The sequence below is a fragment of the Hylobates moloch genome, unplaced genomic scaffold (assembly GCF_009828535.3).
Source record: "Hylobates moloch isolate HMO894 unplaced genomic scaffold, HMol_V3 SCAFFOLD_3, whole genome shotgun sequence".
In the NCBI taxonomy this organism is placed as follows: Eukaryota; Metazoa; Chordata; class Mammalia; order Primates; family Hylobatidae; genus Hylobates; species Hylobates moloch.
In genome coordinates, this window is record NW_026652278.1 from 91,256,959 (window position 1) to 91,276,670 (window position 19,712).

Consider the following 19,712-nt stretch of genomic DNA (forward strand, 5'->3'; position numbering starts at 1 on the left):
ACAAGACACCTTTTTGTTTCTTTTTGAATAGAAAGATGAAAACTACAGAAGCCTCCCACGGGATACTAGTAACTGGTCTAACCAATTTCAGAGAGACAATGCTCGCTCGTCTCTGAGTGCCAGTCACCCAATGGTGGGCAAGTGGCTGGAGAAACAAGAACAGGTAACATGACAAATCCTTATATGTGCGTCATTGCTGTAACATCCTGTCCCATACCCCAAAGATGTTTCTCCCATCTCAATCATTGGTGATGATTAAAAGTTAATTATTCTAACAAACTTTAGTTAAGTACCAATCTCTGTGTCAGAGTTTATCTAACATAAATGCAGGATATTTCTGGCTGGTCTCTGATCACAGATTTATTGTGAGCAGTTATGAATATTTGCAGTAGATTCTGAAGGTTCAGGGCTTTAGAGTTTGTAACGCTGCAGAGGCACAGATGTTTGGCAGTGAATCATGCTGTTAGTGAGTAGACTTTCAAGGCTCTTCTCGTCTTTGATAGGCAATAAGTCGAAGGATCTGAAGACGCAAATTAAAACTTTTTGTTGTATCTGACTTCACTGTACGAGAGAAATATATCCTATGGTGTTGTTTTAGAATTTAGATTACAGTATTTTGTCATGTTTGGGCACTTATCCTTTCATAAATTTCAAGGACCTATTTTAGGTTTATCAGTCTTTAGAGTTACCTGTTTCACTGTGCAGTGCAGCCACCTACGATTCGTGAAATAAGAATTGTTTACCACTCAGAAACAATTGTTTTCTGACTTGGAAAGAATGACTATTTACAAAGTTGTTGCATCACTGTTAGAAAAGTCCTCCTTTCATATGAAGACTCAGAATGTATCTGATGAGTTACTTCTTTTTTTTTCCACTTTTCTTTTTATACTTTAAGTTTTAGGGTACATGTGCACAATGTGCAGGTTTGTTACATATGTATACATGTGCCATGTTGGTGTGCTGCACCCATTAACTCGTCATTTAGCGTTAGGTATATCTCCTAATGCTATCCCTCCCCCCTCCCCCCACCCCCTGATGAGTTAATTCTTTCAGTGTTTTTTTTTAATGCCTCAGTTGTTTATTATTGACTCACAATGGTTTTTTTGTAGTAGGGAATCCCAGTGTTTTATAATTGTAATTGTGCTTTTTCCCAGCTTTATTGAAGTATAATTGACAGATAAAAATAGTATATATTTAAAGGGTACAGTATGAGGTTTTGATATGTGTATATATTAATACAATGATTACCACAATCAAGATAATTTATCTGCCAGGTGCAGTGGCTCACGCCTATAATCCCAGCATTTGGGAAGCTGAGGCGGGTGGATCACGAGGTCAGGAGATTGAGACTATCCTGGCTAACACTGTGAAACCCCGTCTCAACTAAAAATACAAAAATTTAGCCGGGCGTGGTGGCAGGCACCTGTAGTTCCAGCTACTCGGGAGGCTGAAGCAGGAGAATGGCCTGAACCCGGGAGGCGGAGCTTGCAGTGAGCTGAGATCGTGCCACTGCACTCCAGCCTGAGCAACAGAGCAAGACTCCTTCTCAAAAAAAAAAAAAAAAAAAGATAATTTATCCATCACATTACATAGATATAATTTTGTGTGTATGTGTGGTGAAAACACTTGAGATCTATTCTGTTGGCAAATTTTTTAAATTTTAATTTAATTTAATTTTTTTGAGATAGGGTCTTGTTCTGTCAACCATAGCTCACTGCAGCCTCGAACTTCTAGGCTCAAGTGTTCCTCCTACCTCATCCTCCCTGGTAGCTAGGACTGTATGTGTACACCACCACGCCCAGCTAATTTAAAAAAATGTTTTATTTTGTGGAGACGGTCTCACTTTGCTATCCAGGCTAGTCTTGAACTCCTGGCCTCAAGCAATCCTACTGTCTTGGCCTCCCAAAGTGTCATGGTTATAGGCATGAGCCACTGTGCCTAGCTTCTTAGCAAATTTCAAGTATAAAATATGTTTATTAGACTCACCATGCTATACATTAGGTCTCCAGAGTTCATTCATCTTACAATTGAAAGTTTTTACCCTATGGCCAATATTTTTCCTTTTTCCACACCCCACTCCCTGTGGTAACCGCCATTGTACTCTGTTAGCACGAATTCATTTTTTTCCCCCAAGATTCCACTTATAAGTAAAATCATACAGATTTTGTCTTTCTGTGTTTGGCTTATTTCTCTTAGCATAATGCCTTTAAGGTTCATCCATGTTGTCACAAATGTCAGAATGTCCTTTTTTATTAAAGGCTGAATAATATTCCATTGTATACATTTATGTGTACACATACACGCACACATACACACACACACACACGCAGCGTATATCACATTTTCTTTATCCGTTCATCTGTTGTAGGTTACTTAGGTTGTTTCCATATCTTGGCTATTGTGAATTTATGCTTCTGTGTACATGCAATTGCAAATATGTCTTTGATATAGTGATTTTATTTATCATGGATATATATGCAGAAGCAGAATTGCTGGATCATATAGTAGTTCTATTTTTTTAGGTTTTTGAGGAGACTTCATACTGTTTCATAGAGGCTGTCCTAATTTACATTACCACCAGCAGTATGCCAGGGTTTCCTTCTCTCCGCATCCTCATTATCACTTATATTTTGACTTTTTTTCCTTTCTTTTTTCTTTTCTTTCTTTCTTTCTTTCTTTCTTTCTTTCTTTCTTTCTTTCTTTCTTTCTTTCTTTTTTTTGAGACAGAGTCTTGCTCTGTCACTCAGGCTGGAGTACAGTGGTGCGATCTCGGTTCACCGCAACCTCTGCCTCCTGGGTTCAACCAATTCTCCTGCCTCAGGCTCCTAGGTAGCTGGGATTACAGGTGCCCACCACCACGTCTGGCTAATTTTTTTTTTTTTTTTGTATTTTTAGTAGAGATGGGGTTTCATCATGTTGGTCAAGCTGGTCTTGATCTATTCACCTCGTGATCTGCCCACCTTGGCCTTTCAAAGTGCTGGGATTACAGGTGTGAGCCACAGCACCTGGCCTTTTTTTTTTTTTTTGAGACGGAGTCTTGCTCTGTTTCCCAGGCTGGAGTGCAGTGGCGCAATCTCAGCTCACTGCAGCTTCTACCTCCTGGGTTCAAGCAGTTCTCCTGTCTCAGTCTCCAAAGTAACTGGGATTACAGGCACACACCACCATGCCCAGTTAATTTTTTGTATTTTTAGTACAGATGGGGTTTCACCATGTTGGCCAGGGTGGCCTCAAACTGCTGACCTCAAGTGATACACCCGCCTCAGCCTCCCAAAGTGCTGATTTCAGGCATAAGCCACTGTACCCGGCCGTATTTTGATGTTTTGGTAACAGCCATCCTACCAGTGTGAGGTGATGTCCTACCTTGCTTTTGATTTACACTTCCCTGGTGATGAGTGATGTTGAGCATTTTTCAGTGCTTTTAATAAAAAGCCATGTGTTTGTTTAGTTGGTCACTTCTTTTCTTTTTTTTTTTTTTTTTTGAGATGGAGTCTCGCTCTGTGGCCCAGGCTGGAGTGCAGTGGCACAATCTCAGCTCACTGCAAACTCCGCCTCCCGGGTTCACGCCATTCTCCTGCCTCAGCCTCCCAAGTAGCTGGGACTATAGGCGCCCGCCACCACGCCCAGCTAATTTTTTGTATTTTTAGTAGAGATGGGGTTTCACTGTGTTCGCCAGGATGGTCTTGATCTCCTGATCTCGTGATCCGCCCCCCTCGGCCTCCCAAAGTGCTGGGATTACAGGCGTGAGCCACCGCGCCTGGCTTATTTTCTTTAAAAAGTTTATATGGATGGAAAACAAGGTGAGTACTCAGAGAGAGTTTAGTTGCTTTATTAATTTTTAAAATTATTAATAATTTTGTTGACTAAATACTGGAATAAATTATTTTTCAATTTAGATTAATGACAGCTGTAGAAAGAAATCATAAGTGTTTTACATATTTCATCTCAGCCTATGTTTTATGGTATAAAGATCCTAAAGTAACTTTGTGGATGTAGGGTATTCAAATATGAAACAGCAAAAAGGGACAGCTTGCCTTGCACACCGTGTTGGCACAGGAAATGTCCTAATTTTATCATATATTAAGTGTTAGCATACAAACGTTGTGTGATGGAAATAATTTTAAATAATAAGACAGCCATGGTAGTTCTATGAAGGAAACATGATTTTCTCAACGTAATTCAAATTTGTAACTAATTGATGTTAGTATCTTATTATTACTTTGAAATAAATGTTTTTAAGATTTAGATAGTTTCTCATGGACCCAGAAGTCAGACTGACTGGTGACTAGCTGTTTTCCGTATATGAGATTTGGGCACATTACTCTACTTGTCCATACATCAGTTTACTCATCCAGCAAATAGGGATAATTGTAGACCTTGTCTCAGGGGTTGCCATGTCAAGTGATACAATACCCGCCAAAGGCTTAGAATCAGGCCTAGTACCTAGAAATACTCAATGTATTAATATAATAGGACAGATAACAGACAACCTGGAATCTAGAATGAGGAAATGTTTGGCATATATGTATCAGGAAGTCTGGAGCTTGGGAATATGTGGGAGTTAAGTCTGTAGCTTAGCAACCTCACTCGCATTTTTTCAGGGAGCCTTCCTGAAGGCCACCTTAGCTCTGTGCTCTAGCTTGTCCTTTTCTTCCAGAGCCACATCCTTGCACAGAGGAAGGGGAACAGGGCCTGTGGCTCTTTGTAAAAGCAAATACATTTTTCCTAATAACCTCCTGACAGATCCCTGATCATGTTTGTTGGCTGGAATTGCCCTATTCTTCTGCCCATATCAAAATCAAAGGGAGTAAAAGTACCAGTACAGGTTTCGATGGATAGAGCTTGACCCCTGGAGCTAGGGCTGCGGTGGGCGCTCCCTTGTTTACCTTCCCTGAAACACAGTTTCCCATCACTGCACACAGTCAGATCTGTTAAGCAAGGGATATGTGGGCAGGGGTGGGGAGTCACAACCAGAAGTTGGCTGAGTATGCTAAATAGGACCTTTTTTTTTTTTTTTAAATACTGCAAAATTGGTAGAAAAAGATTGGTAGCCCAGAGTTTCTAAAATATGATACAACTTTTGTGTTTCTATTGTCTTTGTAGACCTGTTTTTAAGGAAGTAGTATATTCTTTGTAATTTTGTTATAAAATAGTTTCTTTTTAAGCAAAAGGGATGGCATTGAGAAGCCACACACACCAAAGACTGAGCTTTGATTTGCTTCTGTTGAAGTTATTTGAGTTAGTTGTCTATGTAGACTGAGAGGGTACCTAAGTCTAAAAACATCTTCTTTGGCATAAGTGTAAAAACATGATGTTCCATTCCTGAAATTTGATTTGAGTGAGACTATATACTAGAAGAGTAGAAGCCATTGATGTTTTCACATCCAGTAGAATAATTAAACTAAAATCTATTGAAGAGGACAAGAACCACAGAAACAAAACAAAACTCCCGCTCAAATTTTTTCAGAAGTAAGCACTATTGTTTGTGCAGAAGACGAATCTTAGGTTATGCTTTGTACACTAGAAATCTATTCCAACTATTCCCATTTAATTATGGATTTATTCTGTTAACCATTCCCAGAAAGTCGTCTGACTTTAATGACCTGATGTCTCTTCTGAGGCTTTCTTTTTCTCTTTAGTTTTTGCTATTAAACATATAATAAGGAGGATTGCATCATGTAGACGAAAAAGTATTTTGTATGCTTAAAAAAAAAAAAAACACTCTGCCTTTCCAATCTGGGAATGCCAGAGTAAAACTGAGGACCGTCTTCCTTTAGTTGTGTGGTCTGGAGCGAGGTCAGCAGAGGTCTAGATTTTATGTGCCTTTGCTCTGTTTTCTACTTAGTGCTTATCTCTCATTATCTGTTTCTGAAGGCAGTTATGACCTTATCAGCTTTTCTAGTGAGAATAAGCAGAAGGAATGGAAAGGCAAAAGAGTGCTTTAATGTGCTAAGCTAGCCGGCCCCTCTAGAAGTCTGGGGTGTCTTATTCTTTGGGTGGTGTTGGTCCTACTTACGGGGATAGTGAATCTTCTTTCTATAAGAATATTGGTTAGTTTTACTTCAATAAGAAAAGATAGGTTATGTGTCTTATTAGAAGTCTGTAGCAGCAAGCACAATATGATTTCCAAAAAGAGTAGCTGGGGTTTTCAGTGACTAATCACCTTGTTCAGAATAGCCCATAGCTGAATCCTACATCAGAGTCATCTCACAAGTTAGAGGACTGTGTATCTCTTAAGCATCCTTTTATGTCAGTCTTGACATAAGAGAGGAGATCTCAGTGGAAACAAAAGATTCGAAAACTAAATGGTTTGTCGTTGTCTTACTTTGAACACATTTTTATGCTTCTGAAATTTTGTCTCTGACACTCAAGAAACAAACAAAAAACAACACTTTTAGTTTTGATGTTTGACAGTGTTTTAAGAAGTTCAAATTCCTTTTTAATGGTAACTGTGTCCCTGACTCAGCATAGAATATAGTTTGATATTGGCAGATAATAGGTCATAAGCTAACTTTGTTCTTATATCCCCACACTTTATTGCAACTAATAAATTCCACAGAAGAGGCAGCAGGAACTTTGTGATACATGATTGGAAGAATTTAGGACCAGAAGGTAGAGGGACCTTAAGGAAAACATAAGTTAATTGGGAGCCTGCCATTTTCACAACCTTCTCTTGATGAATAGGCCTGAGCCCAATTAGCAGAAACAGCAGAGGCACAAGGCATGTTCCAGCCACTGCTTAAGCTCTGTTATAGGGGAATGACTGCCCTGACCTTTAGAGCAAAATTCATATTTTTTCCATGTTTTAGGGCTCTCTCCATCAAGAAAAACATCACTTAATTGGAGATTATACAAACTGCGGCAAATTGGAGGGAAAACTAACTTAAATGTTTATTGATGAAGACACAATGCCAATGTGTACGTCATTTTCATACCTTTGGCAGCCACAAAGGAATCCCACCAACCAGTGTCAAGTCTCAAAGTCTCAGAGGCCAAAGTTTTGGGAGTAATGATGATACCTTTTTTCCTTTTTATTTTATATACCTTTGTCACTTTCTGCAGCTGTGATGCTTTTTCTTTATACTTTTCAGAATATTTATGCATTATAAACAGTATTCACATGATACGTGGTATGGTTTGGCTGTGTCCCCACCCAAATCTCATCTTGAATTGTAACTCCCACAGTTTCCACATATTGTGGGAGGGTCCTGGTGGGAGGTAATTGAATCATGGGGGCAGGTCTTTCTCATGCTGTACTCATGATAGTAAGTCTCATGAACTCTGATGGTTTTAAAAATGGGAGTTCCCCTGCACGAGCTCTTTCTTTGCCTGCTGCCATCCATGTAAGACGTGACTTTCTTCTCCCTGCCTTCCACAATGATTGTGAGGCCTCCCTAGCCGCATGGAACCGTATGTCCATTAAACCTCTTCCTTTTGTAAATTGCCCAGTCTCAGGTATGTATTTATCAGCAGCATGAGAACCGACTAATACCATACACAATATATAAGTTATATTCACAAATTATTTGAAAAGGTAAGTTTCTATAAGTTTAATTTTTTGTTTTCATTATAATTTACAGCCGAATTCTTGAAGATTGAGGGCAAAAGTAAATTTAAAAACTAGTGAAGAAACGTTTTTCAGCATATCCAGGTTTTATGGAGGCAGTTTTTAAAAAATGTATTTTTCTCCAGGCTAGTCAATATAATTGTGGAAGTAAGTTTTGCCTAGGTTTTAGCTTGTTCTTATAAAATGGTCGGTGTCTGGGATGATCAACCTGTGGTTCCTGTGTCCACACGACTTACCAGAGTTGTTTTTTTTCCACTGATCTGCCTACATAGAAGAAAATCCCCTTCCTTGCCCAAGTGCTTACTAGCCTTTTCTAAGTGGAAAAAAAAAAAAATTCTCATTTCTCTGAGATCTAGAACTATCCAGATGACATAAAGATGTTTTCTGGAGTATGAAATGATAATGTTTTCTTATCTTTTTTTCTGTTTTAATCTTTAAGAGGCTGGGTTCTTGCTCTGTTGCCCAGACTGGGGTGCAGTAGTGCAGTCATAGCTCACTTCAGCTTCAAACTTCTGTGCTCAAGCAATCATCCTGCCTTCTGAGCAGCTGGGACTACTGATGCGCACCATCACCCCTGGCTAATTAAAAAAATTTTTTTATACTGGTGGGGTCCCACTATGTTTCCCAGACTGGTCTCAAGCTCCTGGCTTCAAGTGATTCTCCTGCTTTAGCCTCCCAAAGTACTGGCATTACAGGTGTGAGACACGATGCTTGTATTTTCATTCTTCTTTTTTTTTTTTTAACCGATGTGAGGCTTTTTAAATGTTTCCCAGGTTGGCCTCGAATGCGTAGCCTCGCCTCCTTGTGCGCCAGGACAACCGGCCTGAGCCACCAGGGCTCCCCCCAATGCCTATATTTTCTTAATTACAATAGGAGATGGTTTATTCAGCAGTCTGATTACAACAGCTTCAGATCGGTCAGGGAAATGACTGAGGGGTCACAGCATTAAACCGTGGAAGAGCTATAGAAATTCTGATATAGGAATAGATAGGGGTTCATGGTATCTGCCATCATTGGTGAGACTTAAGGATAGATTCTGATGCTGCCAGATAGTAATTAAAATGTGGGTTTTTTGGGTTTGTTAATTCTGTAGCCTGTAGTCAATGAGGATCCAAATGACTGTTCATATTATTTGGTTAAAAATAAACTAAGCCCCTTGCCTCCAAATTCTAAAAGTTCTGTGGAAAGGAAGGGATTTATTAATATTATTTACCAGTTGGCAAACCTTCATAAAATTTGTAGAGAAGCAAAATAATCGTGTTTATCTCTAGCAACACCAAATGTAGAAACTAAAAACATCAAGATCGTTTTAAAATTAAACTTACTTTTCATTATAAAATACCAGAGCTTTTATCTTATAAGAGAAATCTGTTATGTTCCCAATAATACCCAAAATAAAACCAAAACAATCTTTTAAGAGACTTGTTACCCGGATATATTAATGCCAGTAGCAGATTATTTTGTTGTGCTTTGATAATAGAATGCCTGGTATTCTAACACGTGTTAAAATTATTTTTTTAAAAAACAATGATCAAAACACCCTATATGTATGGGACACATTATTTTCCATGATCCCTACATATTTTCTGCTTTTATTATCCAAGAATTCTGGGTTAGAAACCGCAGTGGAAGCACAGGACCGGAGTGTGGGGCTCTGGTGGACGTTCTTCTTAGAAGGACACACACATTTTCTGGGGATCTTCCAGTCATGTGCAGGGTTACTTTTAGGAGTACTAGATGGCATTTTACTTTTCCATATATTTAACAACAAAAGACATAGTGAGACTGGTAAGCATATTTCAGGGTTGGAACGCTGCCCCTCCAATGAGTGTGTCCTGTTTTCTGACCCCTAAGACTGGTTGTATAGAAATAATCAAAGATAGATAAACTATGCAAACTTCATTTTCATTGTATACAAAATAGGGAAAATCATACCCATTTGGCAGATGTTAACTTTGTGGGCAAAGCTGAAGTGACACAGCACACATTCCAGTTCAGACCGAGTTTCTTGTATATTGAAGACACTCATAAGATGTTTTCTTTCCTATCTTTTTAGGTAACATTAGGTTTATTGGTTACACCTCAACAACTCCCTCATGTATTGGGTATCTCATTTTCTTAAATTTTATTTTTCTCCTTGCGTATTGGAAGTACCATTTGGTATGCTGGGGTGGTTTATTTTCATCCCTGGTGTATTTCTAATGCCCCCATCATCATTTCGCAATTTGATTTTTGCTTCTGTGGCATCTTATCAGAATTAGAATAAAATTTAACCTTTTAAAATCATCTCTGGTTCTTTTCTGAAGAACATGATCTGACACAAAAATGACATCAGTGTTAATCTCTATGTCTGCTTCCATTCCTTATATTCTTTTTTGTTTTTGGCGAGTGTGTGTAGTTTTAATAAGATTAAATATAAGGATACCATTAAGAATGCTAAGTATCTTTTTAAGAGCTTCTGCTTGGCCACTTGCTAAGCATCTGGGTTCCTTTGTGATATAAATGGAGTTTGGAGGGCACAGCATCACTCATTTGCTTTTGGACCTGGGGTATGCAGTTGAATGGGGTACTCATCAATTTCTCCTTTAAAACAAATTTTACAACTGTCTATTTATTGCTTTTTTGGCCTATGGAGCTAAATGCCTGCAAGCAGCGGGGAAGTAAGTTAGAAATTTTACTGAGTGAAAAATCTTTGGTGGTGTGTAGATTAACCTTCAGGGGAAATCTGTTAGGAGCTGATGGTTTTCTTACCTGTGAATACTGCTGCTAGAACTAGACATTTAGAGCTTGCACTACAGATAAAGATACATTTTCATTTTTAACTTTGACCTTCAGGTGCCTTTGCATATTTTCATTGCAGGCAGTCTTAAAGATTTTTGTTGTGAGCTGTGTGATTAAATATGATAATGGAAGGAATACATGCTTTATACTATAACTCTCTTTATTCCCACCCATCTGTATGTCATTTGCTTTTGAAATTTTATTCTTTATTTCCACGTTCCATGTACGTTCCATGAGCTGTGCAACTGCTATTCTTTAAAAAATACTGGTTATGAAATTGCATTAACGTTTTCAGCCTACAATGTGTTGTTTTCACTGCCTGTGTCCTACAAGCCTGCTTTTAGAAATTGAATCACTTTTATAAGTCATTTTTAATTTTGGAATTTTATGATCTAGCTATATAGACTTTTTAATCTGTTTCTATCCAGGATTTTCCCAGTTACCTTCAACATGGTCTTGAAATGGCCCTAAAAAATTCCTGTCTTCAGTGTTCAAACATTTTGTCCAATGGTTGTATGTTTTCTTCCCGCCACTGAGGGCTGGGTATATGTGCCCTATAGTATTTTTGTGACTTCCATAGATAAATGAGCCGTGTTTTTCCTTTATTTAAAAATTTTTTTTTTCCTGTGCTCTGATGGCAGTAGGAGATTGTAGATTATCTTTTTAAATAGCTGAACAAATTATAAAGAAATTAAAGTATGGTATTGGGGTAGGGTTGGCGTAGGCTTTTGGGTTTCATTTCATGTGTCAATATTATTACTGTCCTTTATAGTAGGCATCTAATGCTTTTGACATGTTATTAGTTTTAGTAATCTCAGCACTTTGGGAGGCTGAGGCAGGTGGATTACTTGAGGTCAGGAGTTCGAGACCAGCCTTGCCAATATGATGAAACCCTGTCTCTACTAAAAATACACAAATTAGCTGGGTGTGGTGGCGCACGCCTGTAATCCCAACTACTCAGATGGCTGAGGCAGGATAGTCATTTGAACCCGGGAGGCAGAGGTTGCAGTAAGCCGAGATCACACCACTGCACTCCAGCCTGGGCAACAGAGTGAGACTGTCTCTCAAAAAAATAAAAATAAAAAATGTTTTTATTTTTAATACATAACTTTGCAAGGTTGGAAGACTGAGCTTTTTTTTTTTTCTGCAAATTACTGTCGTTTCCAAATTGTAAGATGGAGTTGCAGTCTTGATATGTATTGGAATTAAGTTTAACCCTTTGAGAAGCACCACCTCTTTTCCTACCTTTAGTAGGCCCTTTAATTCTCTGAAGTGATTCATTAACTCTTCTGACCTAGCTTTTTTATTCAATTGAAAAAATGAAAGCGTGGTTCTCACCACCATTTTTACAGCCCTGCCCTTCCTCGCATGCAGAAGCTTCCCTGACCTGTCAAACATCAAAGTTTTCACTCTCATCCTGTCTCCCAACCCTTCCCAGTATAAGGACGTTGCTTTTGTATTAATCTCCTGTCTATGGAGTCATGCACATAATCTCCTGTCTATGCAGTCATGAATGTCTCTTGTTTTTCTCTCTCTCTGCTAGAACTTTCCTATCAGCAGGTAGGCTCGACCAACCCCAGTCCTCCCTGGCAAACCCCTGTCTCATTGTGGCACCAGCCTGGCTTGTGCTCCCTCACAGTTCACACACTTGGTTCCCACTTAGTGTTCATGCAGTCACCTGTCTTCCTCTCAGTGACCTTCCTCCATCCCCCCATTTAACGGCGGGAGATATCCCTGCAGCCTTCCATTATTGTCTCTTTGCTCACCATCCTTTTCTGTGTGATATTTATGAATCTAAATTTGTCTTCTTTTTTATTTTTTATCTTTCTGTCTGTTTTGCTGTCCTAAAATTGCCCTGGCATTGTCTTGTTTACTGTAGCTCCTAGTGAACCCTCATATACTTTTGGGTAAATAGTCTTTCGATAAATTGAAAGGAAAAAGTTCATAATGTCCTTACTTTTTCTGATATCATGTATTATAGGTGGATCTTTGTTGGGTGAACTATATTTGACTCTTTTATAATGCCATATAATGTGATATTGTGATTTTAATTATGAGCTATAAACTGTGGATGATAGGTAAATGAAAACTTGATGAAGACATGTACATTTGTAAACCTCGTAAATAGTTGTACTATTTTGATGACATTATTGCTTATAACTTAGCATCTGCATATGACAAAAAGAAAAAAATGATTATAAACCAAAAGACCAAGAAATGGGGGGAAATGTAAGTTCTCTCAAAGTAATGCAATGTTCCTATTTTTTAAAATCTTGATATGATGGAGAGCACAGCCTTTCCTGTGCGTAAGTTTAATCGTTTGTGAACTTTCTTCAAGAATGTCTTGTAGTTGAGCATGGATTCAAGTGTTAGAAGATGAGCACACTCAGTCTATCCCTGCTGGCCTGTGTCCAGTGGTGTCTGCTGTATCACTGCTGATCACAGTAGCCTTGGGAAAGCCACCTAGCTCTCCAGAGGCTTTGTAGAGGGAGTGAGGGGGCAGAGGGTAAGAAGTGCTGTGAGCTACTTATGTGAGATTTTTGTGGGACAAAAGGAAAAGCCAAAAAAGTGTTCTTATAGGCCCAAGATAGTTGTCAACTCTATTAGCTCTAAAAATATTTAAATATTTAATTAAATATTTAAGATGTTTAATTATCAGGAAATATTAAATAACTCTTCATGTTTATATAACTAAAGTGACAAATTTTCTGTTGAATTGGAAAAACAATATTTGAACAAACCATTTGATTATATTGAATAAGTTTTAAGCAATGGATTTGAACATAACATAGTTAAATATTCTCTCCATAAAATATTAGATATTTTATTTGTTTGCGAGCTGATTTTAGCTGTTTAAAATTTTTTTCTTCAGAGAGTCCAGGGGTTTTTCATTTTTATTCAAAAGAAAATAAATTATACTGTTAATTTAGGACCCCAAACTGGCAAAATTTTTTTCTTGGAGATGAATTTTTTCTTATTCTAGGAACAATGGATGTTTGCTTACATGTTCAATATATAAAATATGGATGTTACAAATTCTGATCTACCATTAATATGTAATACCTAGTATATAGCTTTTACTCAGTTCTCTGAGTAAAGCTTTTTTTGTGCATGGATATTTGGTAGAAATTGACATTTGGTATGAGAATTATTTTGAGTTTTGGAAATCATTTTCAAATACAGAGGAAATATTCTTCATTATGGTATTGCATAAAAAGTTTCTTAGTCAATGGAGTGTATCCTGGTGTGAGGATACCCCATACAGGCTGTAGAGGATTTTTTGTTTTTTTGAGTTGATGATGATAGGTGTCCCTATTCCTTATTATCATTAGGGTTCATTAGACTTCTATATGAGACACAGGTTTCTAATCTTCCCTGTTCCCATGGGATACGGTATAACTCTTCAGACTATAGGGGGATTAATTTGATAACATTATTTCTTTTTTTAAGTTTTAAAATATTTATTTGAATTTTGCAAAGGTAATATATTCACAGTTCCAAAATCAAACATTATACATGGATATGCAAAATAGTAGTCTCCATCCCCCAACTGTCTATTAGCTAGCTCTCCTCCCCATATGCAGCCACAGTTATTTGTTTCTTGTGGCTCTTTCAAATGGTACCATGCTTTTATGAGCAAATATGAAAACATATTCTCTTTTCACCTTTTTATATAAATAGTACTACAGTATCCTGTGCTTTGATTTTTTTTTTTCTTAATATAGCTTGGCAGTCCTTACAGACTGGCACAAAAGGTGTCCATTTTTGAAACCCTTTGACAATTGTCCTTTGTATAGCTGGGCCAATGTTTATTGGTGGTCATTAAGGTTATTTACTGTCCTTTGCTATTGCATAAATATACTGCAGTAAATAACCTGTTATAGATAAGTCATTTTGTATTGAGTTTCTCGCAGATATATGCCTAAAAATGAAATTGTACGTTTACACATTGTACAGGAATATTATATACATTTGTAACTTTGATAGATGTTGTCAACCTGATCTCAGTAGACATTGTACCATGTTGCACTCCACAAGCAATGCCCAAGAGACCCTGTTCACTCTATCACCTCACATTGTGACATGATATTGTATGCAGTCTATTAAACTGACTTGATCAGTTATACCTTTAAAATATCTCCCTTTACACATTCTCTAAAGCAGAAGGCTGTTGATGCAGTTGGCCAACATACAGGCTGCAAGTGGGCTTCCTATACTGTTTAGGAGCACAGACCATTCAAAACCTTCCCCTTTCCTCCAACAAATAAACAACAGTTAAGGAAAGGGACATCTTGGGGAGGGAGTTGAGTTCTTGTTGCTGTGTCAGAGCACGGAGTTCAGTTCTTTAGCATTTGCTCAGATGTCAATCACTCTGAAATGCACATAAATCAAATGAGACTTTCTGAAAGTTCTTACCTTTGCCATAACTTATGTATTCTTTTCATATTTTAAATCTCGTATTTGATTCATATTTTTATATTAACAAATAGAATTGAGTTATTACCCCTGACCATTCCTATCTCCTATTTGATAGTTGTTGTTTTTGCATACTTTGCTAGAATGAAAATGAGTAGAATGACGGGGACAGAAAAGGACAAGATTTTCTTTTTTTAAGATGGGTAGTTCACTAAGTGCTTCTTGAAAAGGAAGAGTTTTATGCTGTGTAACTTTGGCCATAAATTGTGTCTGAACAGAATCAACAGTGTTTTCTTCCCTTAGTATATCCCAAAGTGGGGTGCTTTGTAATTTACTTCTGTGTTAACTTTTTCCTGTTATGTCTTAGACTGTATGTTATATGATAGTATAGAAGTCACCTATGTGAAATATTTAAACTTTTGTGAATGAATGTGGTCTTCTTGCCAAACGTAAACATACTGTGTTTTTCTCTATTGCTCGGGTTCACTGAAGAAAGCACACCTTCTTAAGATACAAGATTTCTGTTGATGGGATTGGTCTCTTTGGGGGCTTAGTCAACAGATATTAGTGTCTCATTTGTAACATTTCTCATTCCATGGAAGGTTGTTGGCAATTTGTATTCTCATTATTTTACTACCTATTCAGATCTGGTAGTCTTTCTCTTTCTTTCATTGTTCCATCATTTATTGGCTTAAATGAGTATTTGGAAGTCCTGGCTGGTAAGAATTCTGTGTCTTTGGGTATATTGATTAGTTGACTCTAGGAAGCAACTGATTTTAGATTGTTCTTGATGTTTCCAAACTTTTCCCTTTCTGATGTTTAAGAAGTTGAGATGATGAAGTGTTGCCATCTGCAATTACAACAGAAAGTACCAGAGATAGCCACAGTGACTTCCTTTTTTTTTTCCTGTTATTTGTAATATCAAAATATAAACCAGAAACAGCTATGCACACATATACACAGGATAAATAAGTGTTAAATTAATATTAGACATCAAATGTGGAATTTCTGAAATTGCATGTAAGTGTTTAGAATGACAGAATGTTTAAATGTCTTTTACCATTCCCTGATACCTTTATTTATTTTGGTTTTCTGTCTCTTATATGTCAACTTGTTCTAATTAATTAAATTAATTTTATGCTCGATCAAAATAAATACAGAATTTGTGCAGCTCACAGCAAAGCCTCGTGTGAATGTGAATATGTGCTGATGTATGAATGTGATAGTTATGATGTTGTTTTGAGGCTATTTTCACTAAGGAAAAGACAGTCCAGGATCCTGATATTGCACCTTTTATCAGCCATTGATATTTAGGGTGTTCTTTACTTTTTCCTCCTCTTTTCTGTATGCCTCTAATCTTGGCAATTGTCTTTTTAAATTCATTCGTCCCTCGCATCTTCATTACTACTTCCAAAGTCCAAGCTGTCAACAGCTCTCACCTGGGTCACTACACAACACTGCAGCCCTCCTCCCTGTTTACATCTCTTTGTCCACTGTGGCTAGACTGATGTGTGGTCAGGAGCACTGCTTGACACACTCTGGGGGTCTGACCATACCCAGGAACACCGTGGGTGAAGTGGTTAACAGCTGCTTGAAGTTGCAGCAGCCTGGATTGGAATTGCACAGCATGTCTTATGCTGACCAAGCTCCTGAATTTTCTAAGTGTCAAAGCAAGCTTCATAATCTATTGTGATATATTTCAGAGGATTGTGAGGATGAGATAAGATGAGTCATGGAAAGCTCTTAAGACAGTAGCTAAAACACATGAAATACTCTGTAAGTGTGAGGACCGATATTGGTGTTTTTGTCCTTTTTGAGTCTTCCTGATGTTCCTTCACCGTGTGGATCGCAGCTGCTTCCAGGGTGCATTCCCAGGTTAGGCAGGCCTGCTGAACTCACTCTAGTCTCCAGATCTACCCTGTTCTTGCATCTCTGGGTCTTTGAACATGCTGGCCAACTCTTCCCTTTTTCCTGCCTAGGGTCTGCTGTTCTGATCTCCTGCCACCTGCCTCCTTCAGCTCATTATTCTTAGCCATACCCGATCCCTGCCAAAACCAATGTGAGACACACATAATAGTGTCTTATTCTTTCCCCATCTTGCACTTTCCAAATTTCATTTTAATTATGTCTTTCTTTTTAAAGAGGGCAGGACCCATATCTGTTCCTCTGAGTTTTTAATTTGCTTTGTTTTCGAAGGAGGCATGACTCAATGTGTGGAGGCATTGGGTCTCTGTCACATAAGTTTGCAGCCTAGTGTAACCATGCTTTTATTGAATACATTTGTTATTATAAAGGGCTTTCTGCTTGTGATTTGTATATCTGGAAATGTTCTTCTCTTAAAACATTTTTACAGCAACCATTTTGATAAAAAATATCTTATTCCATAGATAGTATATATTTTCTTACATTGAATGTTTAACTTTTCAAGAATCTTCTCTAGATTAAATTGGAGAAAGTTTGAGGGGAGGGCAAGGAATGTTAGTTTGATTATATCAGCAGAAATCTAGGCTTTTTGAATTACTCATATTTTAAGTCCCTTGGGGGACTAATTTTCCTGAGAACTCTGTATTATAATCATAAACAGATCCAGTTCAGTAATACTTTCATAAACTTTTGGCTGAGACTTTGGTATTAATGTCCTGAACTCTTAGAAAGAGAAACATATTTTTGTAGGTTGGCCAAGAAAAATAGGTCTTGATTCAAATAAAATAATGTATTTGTTATTTTTAAGAGGTTTTTCCATTGAGCAATCTGTGAAACTTTTTGGTAATTTAGTTGTCTAATATTGGACATGACTTAGGCAGTGACTTGGTGTATTTTCTGTGGCTCAATATAATGACTATTTGAATTTTTAAGTTTTTGCTTTTGACTTGGGAGTAAGTTATGTTAGATTACACATTATTACAGAACAGTTAACTGTTATTCCTTTGGTTGTAGATTTTAATAAAAGGTAGAATCCTGTGTCTTATTTTCTTAAATATATTTGAAATGGTAAAATATGCAGAGAAATTTTTTATTGAAAGTAAACATTTTATTTAAGGTACTTTAAATGTACTTTAAGGTACATGTGCAGTTTTCCTCCTGCTGTTAGTAAATGGCTGAAATAGCACTTTGGATCTGTGGCACCCTGGAGAAGCTTCCCTCTTCACTCCTCTGACATTCTGTTTCTAAGCTCATTCATATTATTTATAGAAATTCTTCTTTTTGCTCTACCTCCATGAATGCCGGTCATTTCTCTGGATGGGTTTTTACATGCTCTTCCTTGGTGAACTTATATGTTACTTTAGTTCCTCTTCCTTTTCCTTCAGACTTGTGCTTACCTGCAAGGACTGGCTGGTCACTACTGTCTAGATATCTTTTTGATCACTCAGATTCAACATGGGTGAAGGTAAACCATCTTTATGTTTTCCCTGAGACGGGAAGTGGTCCCTAATAAAAAGGGCAATGTGACTTGAAACTGCCAGTTCTGAACCTCATTGTCCATGGATCTGGGCCATATATAACAACCTCTGTGTGCAGAATTACCTTACCCCTGTGAAATCATAAGTAGTTAATTTCTGGTGTTTCCTACACCCAGAAAATTCTATGATTGGCCATTCTTTTCTTGTTTCTTTTAATTTTGCTCTGTGTCTCCCAGGCTTCAAACTTACTCTCTTATTATCTTCTCTTTCTAATTTTTCATGTCTTACCTAGTGCCAGGTACTATATATTATACCTTTACTCCTCTGTGTGTGTGTGCGTGCGTGCACGTGTATATCTTTCTATTTTCACAGCACCTGTTCTCATTTCAGCCATATTCCTTTTGACTAGACCTATGTAATATTTGTCTCTCTCTCCATCTGTTCCTTTTTAAAATCAATTCTGTGTTTTCCTATTTGCTTAGTCTTCCAAATTGCCACTTGGATTGCCTCACCTGCAAGTTTAAAAGCATGTAGAAATCTCCCTACTGTATTTTGATTTAAGTTAAATCAAATTTATTATCTTGATATTCTGGGTTCTCTGCAATCTTTTTTTTTTTTTTTGAGACAGAGTCTCACTCTGTAGCCCAGGCTGGAGTGCAGTGGTGCGATCTCGGCTCACTGCAAGCTCTGCCTCTGAGGTTCACGCCATTCTCCTGCCTCAGCCTCCCGAGTAGCTGGGACCGCAGGCGCCCGCCACCACGCCTGGCTAATTTTCTTAGTAGAGACGGGGTTTCATTGTGTTAGCCAGGATGGTCTCGATCTCCTGACCTCATGATCTGCCTGCCTTGGCCTCCCAAACTGCTGGGATTACAGGCATGAGCCACCACACCCGGCTTTTTTTTTTTTTGAGACAGAGTTTTGCCCCTGTCACACAAGCTGGAGTGCAGTGGTGTGATCTTGGCTCACTGCAACCTCTGCCTCCCAGGTTCAAGCAATTCTGTTGCCTCAGCCTCCCAAGTAGCTGGGATTACAGGCACGCACCGCCATGCCTAGCTAATTTTGTATTTTTAGAAGAGACAGGGTTTCACCATGTTGGCCAGACTGGTCTTGAACTCCTGACCTCAGGTGATCCACCCGCCTTGGCCTCCCAAAGTGCTGGGATTATAGGCATGAGACCCTTGTGCCCAGCCTGAGCACCACGCCCAGCACAAATTTCTATTTAACTTTTTTAGGCATCATCTTCTACCATGACCTCATGCATATTTTGTGCTCTGGTGGACTGCTGTGCCTTCCTTTTAAAATCAATTCTGTTCCTTCTGACTTCAGATATTCCTACAGTGCTAGATTCCCCCCACTTTTTGAATCAGCATTGTGTCATTCATTACTTAATTCTGTCTTTGATCACGTGTATTGATGCTCACGCTAAGAAGACACTCTGCTTGAAAATGAAGGAGTAGGATCAGGGGTGTTATTCATGTGCAGACCCAAGATGGATCTCAGCATCATACTTATTAACTGGAATCTGGAGTAAGCTACTTAATCTGTAGTTT

At 38.1% G+C, this 19,712-nt stretch overlaps 1 protein-coding gene across 21 annotated transcripts in view; it reads left to right on the plus strand.

The window, feature by feature from the left end:
- Positions 1-19,712, plus strand: part of PARD3 (par-3 family cell polarity regulator) — a 716,537-nt gene that overhangs the window by 372,038 nt on the left and 324,787 nt on the right. For 16 of the 21 annotated variants that reach the window (XM_032143706.2, XM_058436553.1, XM_032143696.2 and 13 more), the window contains exon 5: positions 32-163. The exons of the other annotated variants lie outside the window; for them this stretch is intronic. In XM_032143706.2, the coding sequence (XP_031999597.1) occupies positions 32-163 (132 nt within the window). The remainder of the gene's footprint in view (positions 1-31; positions 164-19,712) is intronic. 21 annotated transcript variants of the gene reach the window in all.